General features: G+C 32.8%; 1 protein-coding gene across 1 annotated transcript in view; it reads right to left on the bottom strand.

The window, feature by feature from the left end:
* Nucleotides 1-460: 460 nt before the first annotated feature.
* VPS26C (VPS26 endosomal protein sorting factor C) overlaps nt 461-14,318 on the bottom strand; it is a 35,071-nt gene continuing 21,213 nt past the window's right edge. The window contains exons 7-8 of the mRNA XM_051984861.1: nt 6,274-6,426; nt 461-4,396 (exon numbers count right to left, since the gene is read on the bottom strand). Coding sequence (XP_051840821.1) covers nt 4,314-4,396; nt 6,274-6,426 — 236 coding nt within the window. The 3' untranslated portion in view covers nt 461-4,313. The remainder of the gene's footprint in view (nt 4,397-6,273; nt 6,427-14,318) is intronic.

The raw sequence follows: 14,318 nt of genomic DNA on the forward strand, positions 1-14,318 counted from the left end.
CTTTGCAGGAAGAGATGGATCAGAGTCCACCACATGGTACATGAGGACAGATGAATTTTCAGGAGTCATCCCACAGAGCATGCACTGCATTGCCTGGCTTTCAGCTGGCCACTTGAACTGGTATTGTATTAAAAGGAATGTCTTCATCAAGAGGACTCGTCAATGAGTCATGAAAAATGATGCTCTCTGGGGACCTTAAAACTGGAAATTAATTTCAGGAAGAAACTAATACAAAAAAATAAACTATTGGTTAATTTGATTTTTTAAAAAGACAAAAACTAAATTGCCAGGATTAAAAATAAAAAAGGATGAATTTACCACCAATGAAATTCAAATCAAAGGAACTAATATGAGTTATTTTGCCCAATTATATGCCAATAAAACTGAAAATCTAAGCGGAATGACTACTTGCAAAAATATGAATTACCTAAATTAATAGAAGAAAAAAATAATAGAATACTTAAATAGCCATTATTTTATTTTTAACCAGGAAAAACTAGAAATCTTCCTAAGAACAAGAGTAAAGCAAGGAACACTTGTTATCATCACTATTATTCAATATTATTCTAGAAATTCTAGTTATAGCAATAAGAAAAAAAAAGAAATTGAAGAATAAGAATAAAGGAAGAAAGACAATCATCGCACTTCAGAGAAAAGATAGTATAACTAGAGAACCCTAGAGAATCAACTAAAAAGCTAGTTGAAAGAATTAACAATTAGAAAAGTAGCAGAAAATACACCCACATTATTCATCAGCATTTCTATACATTACTTAAAAACCCAGCAAGAAAAGATAGAAAGAGAAATTCCATTTAAAATAACTGAAGATAACATAAAATACTTGCCAAGACAAATCTAGTAACTAATCTTTTCATACAAATAAAAACAAATTTAGAAATTAGTGAAATATTTGCTCATGGGTAGGCTGAGCCAATATAGTAAAAAAATGACAACTCTACCTAAATTAATTTATTCAGTGTTTTGCCAACCTAATTCCCCAAAACCAAAAAATTAAATTCAAAAAAGCAAGAAGTCAAGAATATCAAGGGAATAAATGAAAAAAAAATGAATGAAGGTGGCCCAGCCATACTAGAATATTACAAAAGATTAATTATCAAAATAATTTGGTATGGCTAAGAAACAAGAGTAGTGGATCAGAGAAATTTATTAACACAGTAATATGATTTACCTAAGTAAATGATCAGAGTAATCTAGTGCTTGATAAATCTAAAGATCCAAATTTTTAGTACAAGAACTCCAACCTGAAAAGCAGTCAAGTAGAAATTCAGCATAGTTTAGATATAAAAGGTGAACTATCATTAGCAAATTAGGGGAGCATGGAAAAATTTGCCAGTCAGATGTCTAGATAAAGGAAGAGTTTGTGATAGAGGATCACAAACAAGATAGAGGATCACACAAGAAGTAAAATAAATAATTTTGCTTGCATGAAATCTAAAAACTTTTGAATAAACAAAACCAATGCAACCAATATTAGAGGCAGGAAACTGGGAGAAAAATTTTATAAGAAGTTTTTTCTGATAAAGGTTTTCTATTTCAAATCTATGGGGAACTGAACCAAATATAAAAATAATTCTACCATTGATAAATGTCCAAAGAACATGAATAGGCAATTTTCAAAGGTATTAATTATCTTATGAAAAATGCTCTAAATCATTGTTGGAAAAAATGCAAATTAAGCCAATTTTGAGGTATTTGAGGTAGTATTGCAGAAAATGGAAAATGGCAACTACTGAAAAAATACTGGTGTGAGAAAATAGGATACTAATACATTGTCAATAAAGTTGTAAAGTGGTCCAATCATTCTGGGAAAAAAAATACAGAACTCTGCTCAAAGGGCTATAGAACCATGTATTTTTTTGACCCAACAATACCAGTTAGTCTATATTTTAAAGAAATCAAAGAAATAAGGAAGACTTATATGCACAAAAATATTCATACTAGCTCATCAATTTACAGATTAAGTGAGGGCTAGAGTAAGCATTCAGCACTTAACACAGTGACTGGCACATAAGAGGCTTTCATAAATGTTGAAGTCAGTTATTTTAACTTCAAAACTAGTAATTTTTCTACTGTATTTCATTATCTTCTAGTCATATGTTCTTGAACCATTTCACGTATGTAGTTATGAAATAGGTTTTAACTTTCACTTTATAAACTAGGTGACCACTACTTAAGGCAAAATGAAATTGAAATATGTATTTCTTCCTCAAAGAAAACTTTACTTTTACCTTAGTGAATCTAACTTTCTGTTGGTGCATATGAGATCTTAGTGTTAGAAACCTTGTCTTGAATCTTTAAAATGTCCTTGTGTAGTGAGGATAAGTACATTCATTTCCTTAAAATCAAGCAAAATATTTTTTAAGCTTCCGTTTGTGTTGATTATTTTTATATAAGTTGATTTTCTGAGTAATAAACTGCTTGAGTAGTTTGTCAATGATGTATGCATCTTTCACATTTTGATAAACTATTAATGACAAAAAAAATTTGAAAGTTATCATCACAGGCAAAGAAGAAACAAAATGATGATTTATATAAAAACCTCTAGACAATCAACTAGAAAAATAATTGAAACAATTAACTTAAGCAAAGTTGCGGGACATAAAATAAGCCCATGGAAATTATCAGTATTTTTGCAATTTTCACCAAAATCCAGCAGAAATAGGGAAATTTTATTTAAAATAATTACAGATAGTATGAAATATTTAGGAGTCAACCTACCAAGACACAACTAAGGAAGTATATGAACACAATTATAAAATATTTCCTTTTTTTTGGTCATGACTTTAATAGGTCAACATATTTATTGGCATATATTCAATGTTTAGGTATCCTTTGCTAATTAAAAAAATTAATTTTATTTAACATTTATTTAAAACTTTTTTTGAGTTACAATTATCTTCTTCCTCTCCAACTTATTTAGAAGGCAAGCAATATATCAATTGTAGATGTGAAATCATGAAAAACATTTTCACATTAGTCATAGTATTTTTTAAAAAGCATTAAATAAAATTTAAGTAAATGAAAAAAGTATGCTTTAATCTATTTTCAGAGTTCATCAGTAGTCTCTCTGGAAATAGCTTTTTTCTTTTCAAGTCTTTTGGAATTGCCTTGGATCACTGTATGGATTAGAATAGCTAAGCCCACAGTTGCCGCTGCACTCTTAACAACTACGGAACTCTTCCACCTGACTTGTAGATGTGTAACTGAACTTGTCTCCTCCATTAGAAAGTGAGCTCTTTGAGAGCAAGGGTCATCTTGCTTTTTATCTATATCCACAGCGCTTGGGTCACAGTGCTCTGCACACAGTAAAAAATTTTTTGAGCATATAATGGCTTCTTTAAGAGATCTTTGAAAAACAAAGTCATTGAAAGGTTCATGAAAGAACCAACATATACTTACAACTTCCTAGAGCATATAATAAATGCTTTATTCCTCCTATGTGGCCAACATATTACTTTGTCTCTAAATATATTTTTAAGGGTAAAAAAGGGAGGAGTCTGAATCTGTGATATTATTTTTGTAAGACTTCTGATGTGGAATTCATTTCAACCAATGGAGATTAGCTGATGATTAGTTAATGTATAATTTCAGTGGGTTGGTTGGGACACTGTGAGGTAAAATGACTTTCCTGAAGTCAAAGAGGCAGTAAGTCTGTGTCAGAACCAAGAATTGGATGCAATGATCACTATCTACTCTGAGATGACTTTATTAAGCACTTTACCAGCATTAAGCACAGTTTTTCTCAGTTTCCTTACGGTGACTGGAATTATATTTTGAGCTAAAAACTCTTTGTCCTGGAGTTATAGTAGTCCTTGGTGGCAATTCTGGGAGATATTTAGGACGGTACAGGGACTGGATTCATAGAAGTCCAGGTGACAAAGATTTGTATCTTCTCTGCAATTTATAGACTTAGAGCACTACCAGAGCACTGAAAGATCTTCAATTATTACAAAACTCTCCAATGTAATGCTAGAGAAAAAAATTTAAGTCTAAGTACAAATAACATTTTTTTTTTCCTGCCAGGTAATGTTATTAATCAACACTAATAAGATCCTTGAATATCAAAGAAAATATATGCCTCAACCTAGTGACTAAAAAAATCATATGCTCTAGAAACATCAAGCAAAAGGAAAAAATACATGTTATACTTTCTAGGGTATTAAGTTCATTCTGATCAAAATAATAAAGAAAAACAAGTATATATTTATAAACTTTTAGTCCAAGTAACAGTCTATCAACTCTTCGAAATTCTCCTTGATTGCTTAATTTCTCCAAACTTTTATCTTCCTTCTTTAAATTCTGCAGAGTTTTAGTGGAAAATTCTCTGTGATGAGGTGATCATCATGAAGTAGGACCACAATATTAACTTCAAATTCTATTTAAAAAAAAAGGAAAAAATTTAAAGGCTTGCATATTTCCTGTCATTCCTTTAAGAAAACAAAATATAAAGTCTTTGTCAGAATCAACTGGCTCTAATAGCCAGTATAGTCTTTGTTATTTTTTTGTTTGAAGACTTAACCCATCATATCCTAGCTTAATCTTTCAGTAAAAACAAAATGCTTATTTTTAAATTATTCTTTTAAGTGCTTTCTGGAAAAATTTCTATCTTATTTAAGGAGACAGTTATTAAATTTCAAAAAATATACTCCCTTATCCTTTGCCCTTTCTCTAAAAGTGATTTTGAAATTGGATTCATTTGCTTCTTTTTTTTATTGATTCTGTTTTGTCTTCTGATCTACTCTTTTTACAACTAACTTGCAACTGTCCCATTTGCAAATGAGAAAAAGCAATTTCAATAGCACTATACAATGTAATTTATCTTCCCTAGAAAATACATTTATATATAAACTTATACATAGGCCTCCTTTTTACTTTAAGCAAATTGAGATCTTACCTAGCTCTTTAAATACTAAACCTTTCAGATTACAATAATATGGTAGAAATAAATAGAATAAAATAATATGGTAGAAAATGAACCCATATCTGCCTCTTACCTTGGAAGAGAAAGAGAGAAATTAGAATCATAAAAACATAAATGAAATGGACAAAGCAATTCAATATATCCGGAGGACCAGGAAAAATTTGGATTATGTCAACATTTGAAGCAGGAATTTACTTGTTTCTGATTTAAGGAATCTTTTTGTGCCTGAAGCAATGAACATTTTTAATTCAGTCACTGAAAATACACTCTTAGGGTCCCTAGCATGGAATACCTTCCACTGGAGCTAATGCTTCAATTCTCCTCAAGTCTACTTCACTTTTAACGGAGTTCAGATTTCCTTCCTCCCTTTGTGTTTCAGCAGCAGCAGGTCTACGTAGATTAATAAAACCAGTGTTTTTTCTAAACATGACAATGCTTATGTTTCTCTGACCAAAATCTCAAACTAAACCTAAATACAACTCACCAACCTGATTAAACAACAGATGAATTTGAGAATGGGAGGAATTTACAAATTCTACAGTATACAAACCTATTATGCATATTTTTTGGGAGGCTGGAAAATTATGTAAGAATAAAAGAATTTAAGAAATTGCTTTCAATATCTTAAATTGTGGTCTTAGCTTCAAGAAAATTCAACTTTGAGTCCATTTTTTACTGTCACTCATTTCTACCATATTATTGTAATAGTTAACCTTCTTAATCTTCATCAACTACAGTTAGTTATTATGACTCCACTACATTATGTTCTAGTTATACAGCTCTTTTAAAAGAGAAAATCCTGGCATAATTAATGATGAGACATTCTGGTATATCTTGACAATGCATATAAAATTATGACATTAATGAAAACATATTGGATTAGTTGTCTCAAAGAATTAACTACCTTTAACTGTTTAGTGAAAAAGAGCAGTAAGAATAATATAGTAAAATTTTCTTGTGACAGATCTAACAATGCTTTCTGGTTGGTGTAAGAGTTCTGCCTCCATAGAATGAAAGAACAAAACAAAACAACCCCCCCCCCCCCCAATCCTTGGAAATTTTCAGTTAATTTGGTATATCATTCAAAGCTGAAATCATCATTATATTCTATTACTATCTCTTTGCCCTATTAAGCTATTAAATGACAACCAAGTACAAAGTATAACATTAAAATGTCTAGCTAGGAATATAAAGGTAGCAATTCTAGCAATTTAAAGTTATGAATATATTAATACTAAAGTTTGAGAATTATTGTGTGTATATATGATCACAATAACCTTACTTTCTTTTAAAAAATCACATAAGCTTTGAGGTTATAGATACAAACTTACCAACTTTGAAATTAGTAGTTTCAAGGGTAGGACAAGTGAAAAGTCTAGGGAATACCATATATATGGGAACAGAAAGACTCCTACAAACATCACCGTCAGCAATTTGGATATTCTGAATCTCTGTGGCATCTCTGGCATATCCTTCTGCACAACCTTGAGAAAGAAGAAAATAACAATATTAAAATTACAAACAAGAAGATACTGAAATGTTTTAAGTATGAAATATCTAAATAAAATCCCATTTTTCTCTCTAATTTGCTTTCCAAAGTTCATGGACAAATATATATATATTTTAAAAACTTTTCTTTCTGTCTTTTTTTGGTGGGGAGGGGTAGGGGGTAGGGAGTTTAACCCCCTTAAATAGTATCTAATTTTTCTAATTATAATCTAAGACAAGTTTCAACATTCTCAACTTGTTTAGCCATTTCCCCTATTGATGGGGATTGCCATAAAAAGAGATGCTATAAGCATTTTTGTACAATGTGTGCCTTTTTACATTTTTAAAAATTTGGAATACAGTTGTTAGACAGTTTGTGTGTCTTTTGGGCAGAGTTCCAAATTGCCTTCCAGAATGGCTGGATCAGTTCACCACTTCATCAACAATGCTCCGATTAGTGTTCCAATTTTTCCACATCTTCTCCAAAATTTATTATTTTCTGAGACTTGTTTTGATGTGCATTTCTCTAATAGTGAATTAGAGCATTTTTTCACATGGCTATAAATAGCTTTGATTTCTTCATTTGAAAACTGCCTGTTCATGTCTTTTTACCATTTATTAATTGAAGAATGGAGGGTAGTTTTATACATTTGACTCAATTCTTTCTATTTGAGAAGTTAGGCCATTAAAAGAGATATTTGCTAGAAAGATTATTTCCTAGCTTCCTGCTTTCCTTCTAATCTGGATTGCTTGGTTTTATTTGTGTAAAAGCATTTTAATTTAATACAGTAAATGTTACTCATTTTATATTTTGTAATGCTCTCTATCTCTTGCTTGGTCATAAATTCTTCCCTTCTTCATAGATCAAACAGGTAAATTCTCTCTTGTTCTCCTAATTTGGCTTATGTCTCAATTATGTATCCATTTTGACTTAATTCTATTATATAGTGCAAGATGTTAGTTTATATCTAGTTTCTACTATATTGTTTTCCAATTTTCTCAGCAGTTTCTATCACATAATGAATTCTTATCCCAGAAGCTGGAGATTTGGGTTTATCAAACCCTAAGTTATCAATGGTCATTGAATACTGTGTAATATGTACCCAACCTATCTCACTGATCCACCACTCTTCTTTCTTTCTTTTTTTTTTTTTAACTTACAAAGCATATGCATGGGTAATTTTTCTAACACTGACCCTTGCAAAACCTTTTGTTCCAAATTTTCCCTTTCCCCCCCCATCCCTTCCCCTAGCTGGCAGGTAGTCCAATACATGTTAAATATGTTGAAATACATGTTAGAGCCAACATATGTATACATATTTATACAGTTATCTTGCTGCACAAGTAAAATCAGATCAGGAAGGAAGGAAAAGAAAAACTGAGAAAGAAAACAAAATGCAAGCAAATAACAACAGAGAGAGTGAGAATGCTTGTGTGTTCCACACTCAGTTCCCATTGGTCTTCTCTCTGGGTGTATATGGCTCTCTTCATCACTGAACAAGTGGAACTAGTTTGAATCATTTCAATGTTGAGGAGAGCCATGTCCGTCAGAAATGATTATCATATAGTTTTGTTGTTGCCATGCACAATGATCTCCTGGTTCTGCTCATTTAACTTAACATCAATTCATTTGGTCTCTCCAAGCCTCTCTGAAATCATCCTGCTGGTCGTTTCTTACAAAACAATAGTATTCCATAACATTCATATACCACAATTTATTCAGCCATTCTCCAATTGATGGGCATCCATTCAATTTCCAGTTTCTAGTCACTACAAAAAGGGTTGCCACAAACATTTTTGCACATACGGATCCCTTCCCCTTCTTTAATATCTCTTTATATAATCCCAGTAGTAACACTTCTAGATCAAAGGGTACGCACAGTTTGATAGCCTTTTGGGCACATTTCCATTTTGCTCTCCAGAATGGTTGGATCCATTCACAGTTCCATCAACAATGTATCAGTGTCCCAGTTTCCCCACATCCCCTCCAACATATGCCATTATCTTTTCCTATCCTCTTAGCCAATCTGACAAGTATGTAGTGGTATCTCAGAGTTTTTCTCTAATTAATAGTGATTTGAAGTACTTTTCATGTGGTTGCAAATAGTTTCAATTTCTTCATCTGAAAATTGCTTGTTCATATACTTTGATCATTTATCAATTGGAGAATGGCTTGAACTATTACAAATTTGAGTCAGTTTTCTATATATTTTAGAAATGAGGCCTTTATCAGAACCTTTGAATATAAAAATGTTTTTGCAGTCTATTGCTTCCCTTTTAATCTTGTCTGCATTAGTTTTGTTTGTACAAAAACTTTTTAAATTTAATATATTCAAAATTATCTATTTTATGATCAATAATGATCTCCACTTTTTCTTTGGTCAAAAATTCCTTCCTCCTCCACAAATTTGAGAGGTAAACTATCCTATGTTCTTCTAATTTGTTTATAATATCATTCTTTATGTCTAGATCATGAACCCATTTCAACCTTATCTTGGTATACAGTGTTAAGTGTGCATCTATGCCTACTTTTTGCCATACTAGTTTCCAACTTTCCCAGCAGTTTTGATCAAATAGTGAATTCTTATCCCAAAAGGTGGGGCCTTTGGGTCTGTCAAATACTAAATTGTTATATCATTGGCTATTTTGTTCTGTGAACTTAACCTATCCCACAGATCAACTACTCTTTTTCTTAGCCAGGATGGTTTTGATGACTACTGCTTTATAAAATAGTTTTAGATCTGGTACAGCTAGGCCACCTTCATTTGCTTTTCTCTTCATTAATTCCTTTGAAATTCTTGCCTTTTTGTTCTTCCAGAAAAATTTTGTTGTTATTTTTTGTAGGTCAGCCACCACTCTTATTTCTTAGCCAGTATCAAATAGTTTTGATGATTGCTGCTTTATAATATAGTTTTATGTCTAGTATGGTTAGGCTTCCTTTCTTTTTTTTTTTCATTACTTCCCTTGACATTCTTAACCTTTTGTTCTTCCAGATGAACTGTTTTTTTCTAGCTCTATAAAATATCTTTTGTAGTTTGATTGATATGGCACTGAATATGTAAATTAATTTAAGCAGAATTGTCACTTTTATTATTTTGGTTCAACCTATCCATAAGCAATTTATATTTTTCCAATTATTTTGATCTGATTTTATTTCTGTGAAGTGTTTTGTAATTGTGTGCATATAGTTCCTGGGTTTATCTTGGCAGGGAGATGTCTACATATTATTGTTTACAGTTACTTTAAATGGAATTTCTCTTTCCATCTCTTGCTACTGGGCTTTGTTGGCAATACATAAAAATGCTGATGATTTATGTGGGTTTATTTATAACTCTGCTCAAGTTGTTAATTATTTCAATTAATTTTTTAGTTCATACTTTAAGTATAACATCACACCACATGCAAAAAGTCATAGTTTTGTTTCCTCACTAATTCCTTCAATTTCTTTTTTTTCCCCCCTTCTATTGCTAGAGATAACATTTCTAATACAATACTGAATAATAGTAATGCTCATCCCAGTCTTATCAGGAAGGCTTTTAGCTCATCCTTATTACAAATAATGCTTGCTGATCACTTTGGATAGATAGTATAATTTTAAGGAGAAAAATAAGAACAGGTGGTGTGTTTTGTCAAAAGCTTTTTCTATATTAAGATAATCATATAATTTTTGTTGGTTATATGTTACTGATACAGTCAATTATGCTGATATTTTTCCTAATATTGAACCAGCTGTGGTCTTACTATAAATCCCACCTGGTCATAGTACATTATCCTGGTAATAAATTGCTGTAATCTCTTTGTTAGTATTTTATCTAAAATTTTTGAGTTTTTTCTGTTTTAGTTTTGGTTAGATATCAGCACCTTATTTGTGTCATAAAAAGCTTTTGGTAGGAGGCCACATATTTTTCAAAGCTATATATAGCATAGGAATTAGTTGTTCTTTAAAAATTTGGTAGAATTACTAGTGCATCCATCTGGCCCTGGGGATTTTTTCTTGAAAGTTCATTGATGGTTTATTCAATTTCTTTTTCTAAGATGGGGCTATGATACATACTTTATTTCCTCTTAACCTGGGCAATTTATTTCTTTTTTTTGGCAAGATAATTGGGATCAAGTGATTTACCCAAGATCACACAGCTAGTAAATATTAAATATCTGAGGCCAGATTTGAACCCAGGTTCTCTTGACTTTGGGGGCAGTGCTCTGTAAAATGGCTGCCCTGGCAATTTGTATTGTATAAATATTTATCAATTTTGTTTAAATCATCAGATTTATTGGCACACAAATGGGCAAAATCTTTCCTGTAATATTTTCTATCCCCAACCAATTTTTTTTCAGAAATCTAGCATATCTAACTTTTCACCTCCCTAACTTATTTATTTTGTAGTTAGATTTATCTAATTATAAGAGGGGATGGCTAAGGTTGTCCACTAGTATAGTTTTACTATCTATTTCCTCCTGCAACTTCTTTTTTAGGAAGTTGGATATTATTTCACTTGATGTATTTGTTTAGCATTGATATTACTTCATTGTCTATGGTATCTTTTAGCAAGATGTAGTTTCTTTCCTTGTTTCTTTTAATTAGATCTGCTTTTGCTTTTGATTTGTCTTAAGATCATGACTGCTATCTCTGCCATTTTTCTGGTCAGCTGCTTCTTTCCTTCTGTATACTACAATCCTACTGCAAGATTTTGATTTTTAATTCACCGCTTTCTGCTTTTGTTTTATGTTGAGTTCATCCCATTCACATTCACAGTTAAGGTTACTATATACTTCCCTGCTTCCTATTTTTCCTTCCATTTATCCTTCCTTCTCTTTTCACTCTTTCCCTCCTCACTAGTGTTTTGCTTCTTTCCACCACCTCCCCCCACACACATATTTCTTTCTCCTCTGTAGGATAAAATAAATTTCTATGCCTAATTGATTGCAAATGTCATTCCCTTTTTGAGCCAACTTCTATGAGAATAAGGTTCAAGCCATGCCTTAATACCCCTTAATTCTTTATCTTCCTCTCGCTGTAAAAGGTCTTTCTTGCCTCTTCATGTGAGATAATTTACCCCATCCTGTCTCTTCCTTTCTTCGACTAGTGTAATCCTTATTTCTCATCATTTAAAAAAATTCTCTCATCTTATACCCATACTCTCTATATATACTCCTTCTAACTGTACTAACAGTTCTTAAGAATTACAAGTATTATTTTCCCATGAAGAGATACAAACAGTTTAGCCTTATTTAAATCCCTTACATTTTTTCTTTTTTTACATTTCTCTTGAGTTTTGAAATTGAAAAATTCTAGCTTTTTGTTCAATTTTGGAAAGCAGCAAAGCTTGAAAGCCTTCTATTTTGTTGAATGACACCCTTCCCCCCAAAGAAAGTATTATATTGTTTTACTGGGAAGGTACCTTCTTGGTCATAATTCTAGCTCCTTGGTCTTCTGGAATATCATATTCCATGCCCTCTGATCCTTTAATGTTGAAACAGTTATGTCCTGAGTAATCTTGACTGTGACTCCATACTATTTTTTTTTTTTGATTGCTTGCAATATCTTCTCCTTCATTTGGGAATTCAGGAATTTGTCTGTAATATTCCTGGGAGTTTTCATTTTAGGAATTTTTTTTAGGAGGTGATTAGTAGAATCTTTCATTATCTTACCCTTCTAGTTCTGGAATATCAGGGCAATTTTCTTTGATAATTTCTTGAAGTATAATATCCAAGACCCTTTTTGGATCATGGCTTTTAGGTAGTCCATTAATTCTTCTTCTTCTTCTTTTTTTTTAATTTGCCGAGGCAACTGGGGTTAAGTGACCTGCCCAGCGTCACACAGCTAGGAAGTGCTAAGTGTCTGAAACTAGCTTTGAACTCAGGTCCTCCTGACTTCAAGGCTGGTGCTCTATCCACTGTACTATCTAGCTGCCCCTAGTCCATTAATTCTTAAATTAATTATCTCTCCTGGATCAGTTTTCCAGGTCAGTTGTTTTTCCAATGAAATATTTAATGTTTTCTTCTATCTTTTCATTCATTTGATTTTATTTGATTGACTCTTCATGTAACATGGACAAGTTTCTACTTGTCCAATTCTAATTTTTAAGAAGCTATTTTCTTTAGCTTTTTACCTTCTTTTCCATTTGGTCAGTTCTACTTTTTAGGGATTTGTTTTCTTCAGTAAATTTTTGTACAATTTTTGTGCTTCCTCTATCAATCAATCTGTTGATTCGTTTTCATGATTCTCTTGCACCATTCTCATTTCTTTTCTCAATTTTTCTTCTTCCTCTTTGATTTTTAAATTCTTTTTTGAGCTCTTCCAGGATTTCTTTTTGAGCCCAAAATCAATTCATATTTTTCTTTCAGGCTTTGCATGTAGGTATTTTGACACTGTTGTCCTTTTCTGAGTTTGTCTTGCTCTTCTCTCTCACCATAAAAACTTTCTAAAGTCAAATTCTTTTTTGCTGTTCATCTTCGCCAAGACATCTATCTTTTCGTTCCTTTTACAGTTGATCTCTGCTTTGTGGTGAAAGAGTCATTGTTCACAACTTCTTGTGCTCAGGGTTCAGGCCCTGACTACTTCCATGATATTGCAATAAGGCCCGTGGGAAGCCTGAAGTTCCCAGGATGGGGGGGGGGGGGGGGGGGGGAGGAGGTTTTAGCAGCTCACTTGATGCTGTGCAGAAGCCCACAAAGGAGTAGAGGAGTGTCTGGTGCTAGGCAGGGCCACAGGGGGTCTGACTGCTAGACTGATGGTACTCTGCTGGGACACGATGGAAAGGGCAGGGTCTGGTTTTGTGCTAGGGTCAAGGGAAGCTTGATTACCTGCTTGGTGTTGTGTGAGGACCCAGTTTTGTTGGGGTTTTTTGGGGAGGGCTTATGGGGAGGTTTGGTGCAATGCAGGGAAGGTGGAAGATGAGAAAGGCTAGTGCTTTGCCTGTACTGTGGGTGGGTGCACAGGGCTGCAACAAGCCATGGAGTTGGGTCACTAACCTGCACTGGGAATCAGGGCCTCTCGCTGGCTTGACAGCATCCTGCCTGCCCTGGGCTGAACTCCCCTTTTATCTAAGACAGATTTTTCCAGCCAATCTTCCAAGTTGAGTTCAACTAGAAAATTACCTCATTCTATATTTTAGTTGCTTCTTTCATTCCAGAATTTGTTTTGAGTTACTATTTTGTAGTTGTTTGGGGGTGAATATGAGAGCATTCAGGCAATTTCCTGCTTACTCTGCCATCTTGGCCCCTGGAACGAAGTTCTTCTATCGAAGCCAAAAAGTACTTTCCTCAGAAACTGTTGCTTGTGTTTCAGTCATTTCAATGATGTCCAACTTAATGGACATGATCTCATTTGGGGATTTTTTGGCAAAGCCATTTTCTCTCTAGCTCATTTTACAGATGAGGAAACTAAAGCAAAAGAGGTTAAATGAGTTTTCCACTCACAAAGCTAGTAAGTGTCTGAGATAAACTCATGTTTTCCTAACTCTAGGCCTGACACTCTACCGACTGTGCCACCTAGCTACTCCCTCAAACATGATTTTTTAAAAGATGTTTTATTGTTTTTACACCCATTTTTATCTATTATCATTTCTCACTGCATCATCCCTTATGGAAAAGAAAAAAAAAATATTGGATAGAAGGACCCTATAAAGTATTTTGTCCTAATTGTTCTTTGTCTCTTGCCATTACAGAGTAATGTATATTATCTATGGCCTTTGTGACTAACATGTAAATCTGAATAAAGCAGTGTCAGCAAAGGAATTTATTTATAAAACATTTTTGGCAGAAATTTTTGTCACCTTTAGTTGTTCAAACTTATAAATTAATAAGTATCTTCAACAACAATACTATATGATGATCAATTCTCATGGATGTGGCCCTCTTCAATAATGTGATGAAGCAAATCAGT

Source organism: Antechinus flavipes, chromosome 3 (assembly GCF_016432865.1).
Source record: "Antechinus flavipes isolate AdamAnt ecotype Samford, QLD, Australia chromosome 3, AdamAnt_v2, whole genome shotgun sequence".
In the NCBI taxonomy this organism is placed as follows: Eukaryota; Metazoa; Chordata; class Mammalia; order Dasyuromorphia; family Dasyuridae; genus Antechinus; species Antechinus flavipes.